This window comes from Talpa europaea, assembly GCF_964194135.1.
Source record: "Talpa europaea genome assembly, chromosome: 6".
Classification (NCBI taxonomy): domain Eukaryota; kingdom Metazoa; phylum Chordata; class Mammalia; order Eulipotyphla; family Talpidae; genus Talpa; species Talpa europaea.
The window spans coordinates 9,898,443-9,905,321 of record NC_140072.1 but is presented as its reverse complement, the minus strand read 5'-3'; the positions used below and the strand labels follow the sequence as shown (position 1 = coordinate 9,905,321).

The window sequence follows — 6,879 nt, the reverse complement described above, 5'->3', positions numbered from 1 at the left end:
GGCCTGTCATTGCGGTTCCCCTTCAGATTATTTTTTCCTAAGCATATTTGATTATTCAGAGATTAGCATACTAAAACTCAGATTTGTACTAACATGCAGAGCTTTGGAGTTTATAAGAACAAAATTAGACAATTTACTAAACATTCACTTGGCCAGCTTTGCTTTGACAATGTAAGGCAGGCAATATTGAGCAAAAAATACTATTTTTCAAATATTTATGGGAAGCTTATATTTTTGCTTATCTCTTCCAAGAAATAGTATTCTAGAAGACATAAGATTAAAATAATCACTAAATTATATGAGCATTTGCTAAATCAAAGATACAAAATTCTTGACCTGTGGTTTCAAAATAAGATGCAAAGTTTGGAAACTTTAAATAATACCGCAGTTTTTGACTATACTTTCAAAGAAAAAATGGAATATTTTCTTGTCCTATTTTAGAAGAAATTTTATTAACTATTTCATATGTCACACTGTCTGTAAATCTATTGATTATAGGAGGTTTATATATATTTATATATATAATTATATATATTCATGTATATAATTATATATAAATATTTATATATAATTATATATATTTATATTTTTTTTCTACTGTGATAACATTTATAAAGATAAATCGTGTCACGACAAATAATTTTGGCTGGTCTTAAGGATAAATAAATCAGAAATTACAAAAGTACAAGCACGAAGAGGAAGTGTCATTTTTCCATATTAGTGAATTTCTAGGACCACATCCCAAACCTGATGGGTACAGAACAATGGCATTTTCTCAAAATAACAAATTTATAATGGGGGAATTTTTTGACCAAAGACTTGGCACTAAATAAATCATGACTATGACCACAAATGTGTCATAAATGGAAAGATACAATCATAATTTTGTATAATATTTTAATTAGTAAAGATTGCATTATATGTATTCATACATTATATATTATTTGTTCAAAAGATGTCACTGTGTAATACTTAGATGCACATTCTATATGCTTTATAGTTATATATTATATGTATTATCACATATAAATATACAAAAGAATATAGAATCTATACATGTGTATATAACAGAAACACCTATATATTCATATAAGCATTGAAATATAACACCTATGTATTCTACACATGTATCAAACAGTTTTGCTATTTTTTTTTCAGGTTTTAAAACTTTTTATTTGCATATTAAAAAATTGTGCATTCCAACAATTAAAATCATTTGAACAAAAAAAAATGGCACTCTGATTAAACTGCATTTGACAGCCTGCAGGACACCGTGGACCAACAGGGTGTTTACTCTAGATTTCACTGTCGTCCCACGAGCTTCTTCCTTTGCCAACATGCCAGTTCCTTCCCTTCCCCGCAGCCTGCCTGGCAGATGGGAGAGGCAGGCGCGCCTTCCTTGTCAGTAGTTCTCTTCGACGTGAAAAGGGGCAGCACAGTCATTCAAACTTGATCCAACTGCTTTTATGTTACAAAGTTAAACAGCTAAAAGAAGTAAAATAAGAGGCAATACCTGTGGAATGTACAGTGCACATTGGCTGCCCAGGCCTCACTACGATTCGCCTGCTTGCTTCTCCTGTTCAATCGTTTCTTTCGAAGGCAGTGGGTTTTTCTCTTGCGTTTCTGTCTTCTTCAATTTCGACATGTCGAATTTCTTAATATTGGCCATATCGGGTTTGTCAGACATGGTTGCAGAGGAAGTGAGCGAGGCGCAGGCTGTGAGGAGCATCAGAGCCGAGGTCGCCGCGGAGTACAGTTTTGTTATTTTAAATGTGATAACAAACAATGCATAAATCTCAGTAATTTACCACAACAAAGATTTATTTCTCGTTCCTATCACATGTCCTTTTCTAGTTAGTTGTGTCTCTATTCCATGTCGCCTTTATTCTGGGACCCTGGACAAGGAACAGCCCCCATCTGGGACAAGCTAACATTGAGGCAAAGAGAGAAGAGAAGACAGAATTCCACAATGGCATGCTCCCACAGTGTTAACATTTAATCTTCCAGAACAAGCCAGATGGTCAAAGCTAATGTCAATGGGGTACAAGATACAATCTCTCATTGAGAAGAGAAGAAAATTAGTGAGAATAAATTTATTGTTTACAAGACTTCCTGAAAACATTTATCCAAATAATAGATCATTCAGCCATCTCCTTCATAGAAAAATAAATTATTCACTGGGAAAATCTGTTTGTTTATCAAATGATGTTACTCATAAGTACATCAAAAACATGGAATACAAGCAGAGCATAGCTCAGAAGAATCGTAGTTGGAAAAGTTATGTTTAAAGTAAGACTCAGCTTAGGAGAAAAGAATCCAAGGGAAACAAAAGGAATGAATCATAGATTCTAAAAACTTCAGTAGTGAATTTTAAAATACAAGCATGTAAAATTAAATAAGTTCAAGAACTACTTCTTTAAAAAAAATAAAACCATTAGATCATTTGATCAAGTGGAAAATTGGGAGATACCACGAACATTGAAAAGCTGAAAATGATAGTGGAGTAAACCATAAATACAGATGAAATTGGAAGATTCTTTAGTGACTCCGTTGTATAACCTTAAGCAAACAAATTTGAGAGCATGAATTAAAAGGCTAATCTTTCTGAAAATATAATTTATCAATAGTTTAAATACTATTTAAATTGTTCAGAGCATGGAATATAAAATCAGGAAAACTTCGAATTCATTTTTATGAAGCTGGAGTAATACTGGTAATAAAAATCCTAAAAGAAAGCCACTAATGAATCCTACTTGTGAATATCAACATTTAATCTCATGTAAAATATTAGCTAATAGAATATAATATGGCAACCTATTAGCATAATAGTTTATGATTGTTTGTATCTTTGAGGAGATCCCCAAAGTGGTACCCTTCATCCACATCTGGGTTCTGAAAAAATTGAGTGTGGTGAGGCTCACTTGTAAATCGAGGTATAGAGCTGTTTCCTGAAATTTTTATAGTCTTGTAAACTAGTAATACGTCAATAAAAAATTTAAGCATGATAATATGATTCTAAAATGCACTTTTAAGTGTTCAAGCAAATAAAGCCAAACAAAAGTCAGTCATGTGTAGTCACTGTAGATGTAGCAAGTGTTAGGCTATAATAGATGTGGTAACTGCAGATGTAGTAAGTGTTAGGATATAGCTATGTTCAAGGTATTTCAAAAGCCCAGGAGCCTAATTCTGCCTGAGAAAGTTAGGGCCATACTGTTTCACTATTGAAAGTTGTTTAGGAATTTTCTGAGCTAAAAATTAATTCCCTGAGGTTGCCAGGAAAATGAACAGTATGTGAGGCAGAGGCATGGGAGACATAAGGGTATAGAATTCAGAAAAGGATGTTGAAGTAGACACGAAGGCTCTGGGGGCAATCCTCCAGTAGATGCTAGCACAAAACTAATGATGTTCCTGAGAACACTGTGCTAAGTCTTGATTGTGCAGAGTGGAGACCAGAGCCAACATTTTTCCACTGGAGTTTGCCATTTCAGACCACTTTGCATTTTTTGTTATATTAATCTTCTCATCCAGAATTCCATTTTCTCTCTCCTTTCTGCTAATATTAACCATCTCTCAAGGCAGCACTCAAGAAGTCCCACCAGTCAACAGCTCACCTTCCCTCATGCAGTTCAGCGGGTTCCCCCACCTTGCACAAGAGCACATTATTCAGTGTAGCTCCTAGTGATGAGCCCTGTCTATTGGATGAGAACAATGTGTGGGACTGCCTCTCCGAGACTAGAAGTGCTCTCACACCAGTCTCACCCAATGCTTAGGATGTCACAGCACCTACCACAGGCCATTATTCCCAACATAGGGAGAAGCCAGAGGCAGGCAGTCACAAGTCCACGCATCCACTCAGTCCCCACAGATGCTCTTTGGGATCAGTATTTCAGCTTTATCATCTGAGAGGAGTAGTCAAAAAAAGAAAAAGGAAAAGAGAAAAAGGAACGTGTTTCTCTGAAATGTTGCAAAAAAGGATGATGCCAGAACTCAATGTTGAGATGCTGTAGATAGTAACATTGGAAATTCAACATTTCTTATAAATTTTGGTTGAACTCTGTTGATTTTAGTCAAACTTTCTTAAGAAAATGAATAAAAATGGATTTTAACTCTATTCTAGTGGGGAGACTACACTTTCACTTTCAGAAACCACACTACGAAAAGACAGTCAAGTATGAGGCTCTTTTAAAGGTATCTAAATCCAAGAAAGCAAAAGTTTAACAGAGCATAGGAAACCAGAGAATAGTCTACAGTTTAGTTCTTCTGTTGTGTGTGGTGCCAGGATTGTGGAAAGCAATGTTGCTAATGAATAATTCAGGGAGAGCTAAATCATAAGCCTGGGCCTCATTAACCCTGCTAATGAGAATGCAAAACAAATGTTCCCCTGGTGGGTTTGAATTGAGAATGGGACACCTTTGCAATTTTATAAGGTCATAACATAATGCATTTTTAAACTATAAACTTTAAAAACTAACACACATGGCTAAGACCAAAGGAAGGTAAGCATTACAGGAAAACAAAAATTCATTGAGTCAATTAGCTTTCTCTCTGTCAAGACTAAATGTTTGTCAAAAGTCACATTAAACAGGAATGTTCAGCCAACAGCAAAACAGAGATGCAATGAAGGGGAAACAGGCTTCTATTATGTTTGGTAAAAGCAAGAAAAGTTAGTGTTTTGGTAACAGCTAGTGTACTCTGAAACTTGAAATCTACCTAGCTAATACTACCCTCTGGTTTACAAAACAGAATAATTTAAGTCCTTATTCAGTTGAAATATTATTTTCCTATTGTGACTGTAGCAAGTAACTACAAACTTAGGCATGAAACAAAACACACAGTTCTAGAGGTCAGAATTTTAAAATTAGCTACTCTGGGCTAAAATCAAAGTGGTGGCAGGCCTCTGTTTCTTATGGAAGGTCTGGGGGGAATATATTTCCTTGCTTTTTCCAATAGCAGGCTGCGTGCGTTCCTTGGCTGGTGGCCCCTTCCTCCATCTTGAAACCAACAGCACAGCATCTTCTGAGTTCTCTCTCTCTGGCTCTGACTGTTGCCTGCACCACATTCTCTCCCTGTTTCCATGATCACATATTTTCTCTGACTCTGCCCATCCTGCTTCCCTCATACATGGGACATTGGACCCACCTAGAAAAGTCAGGATAATCTTCCCATCTCAAGATCCTTAACACATCTTAATCATCACATCTGCAAAGTCATCTTCACCATGTAATGGAGCACATCCAAAGGTTTCAGGGATTAGGCCATGGAAGTCTTTGTAGGGACAGTATTCAGTCTTTTACAGATAGGTAAATGGATGATATGGAAAGACGTTTTCATTTATGAAAAATTCCAATCTTGTTTTACTGGGGAATAGAAAGTCTCCATTAAAAAAGTAAAAAAAAAAAAGTAAAAAGGAATTATTTGTAAAAGTTCATTGCAGTATAATTAGCCTACAAAAACTTTGTTGAACAAAGCAAATAGTTTCCAAGGAATCCAATAAAATGGGGACATATTGTACTCTAAAGGGATAGTCATCTGTAGCTAGTCCCAATTCCTATTTTGTTTTTAATTTCTAAAGATAGTTGTTGACCTCTATCTGCCATATTTTCCTTATCCTCACAGATCCCTGGCCTGCCACTAAAATCTTTTTTGTGGGGGGTGAGAGGCAAGTCTACCCTGAATGCTTTTATGATGAGTTCCCAGATGCCCCTATAATAGGCCAGAAGGTATCCATTTGGAGGTTGTCTGATGAAAATAGTAAACCACAAATGAAACTGACTTAGACAACCATAGAATTTTCTTGGAACATGCAACTGGGAAGCTCAGAGTTTAATTGACTTCTCCATAGTGGATCAGGAATCTGCCCCCATTTCTCGGTGACCCTCTCAATGCCAGATGTTCATCATGGAGGCCAACATGTGCAGCAATCCTAGGCATCCTATTCACACATTGTCTGCAAGGACAAAAAGCACAGGTCCCCACAGCTTTCCAGACTTCACCCTGACAGAAGAAGTTCAGTTCACAGACCCATCCTGGAATCAATGTCTAAGGTCAGGCAAAGGCCTTGATTAAGCCCATCAGGGTCCATCTAGAAATCTCCTATAGACACATGAGCTTCTTGGGGAAGGAGAAATACTGTTTGAAAGGGAGGAGATAGTAACTAGACAACAGAAAAAATGCCATCCACTGGTTTTAACTTTTCATATCCAAAAACCATACTATCATCTAAAATTTTACTTCTATTCCATTTCTTAGATGGAACTACACTCAGTTTGTTATCCAACCAAATACGCCACAATAAAGTTTTACACATTCTTCTATATGCCTTCCACTAATAACTACATCCAATTTCAATAATCAGAGCTATTTACTATTGGAAAAGAAAATTATAAGCCAGTATTTTAAGTTGGATACAAATCAATTGCTTGAAATGTCTTACTTTACCCTTAAAAGTAGAAATATTTACCCTTAAAAGTAGAAATATTTACTAAAATTTATAGTTTTAGAGATAAAAGTTAAAAGTTTTAAAATTCCCCTATAGGAATAAAATAACAGTTCAAAATAACACCACAGAGAGTATGTCAGGGAGCATATGATTGTTTTATGGCTGGTCAGAAAATGAGTTGGATTGGAGTCTTCTGCCAGAACTTTCTCATTAACATCATCCTGCATTTATTTCTTCTCTTCATGAAGATCTCTTCACAAATTTGTCTCCTAAGAGAGGATTGTTGCTGGTTGCATGATACAAAACAGTGCACCACTGTGGGTGGTTGCCAGTTTCCAAAACAGTCCCCAATAGCCCCTGCCTTCTAACACTGGACCCTCATGTGGCCTATGGACATTGCACAGCACACACAAGTGATAAAGCACACAGAGGTTGTTGGT

General features: G+C 36.1%; 1 protein-coding gene across 1 annotated transcript; it reads right to left on the bottom strand.

Moving 5' to 3' along the window:
• Positions 1–1,552: 1,552 nt before the first annotated feature.
• LOC311172002 (thymosin beta-4-like) lies at positions 1,553–1,687 on the bottom strand (the record flags this gene model as incomplete). Its single annotated transcript, XM_084235105.1, has 1 exon — positions 1,553–1,687. One exon carries the CDS (start codon positions 1,685–1,687, stop codon positions 1,553–1,555), a length of 135 nt encoding a protein of 44 aa, XP_084091231.1.
• Positions 1,688–6,879: the final 5,192 nt, after the last annotated feature.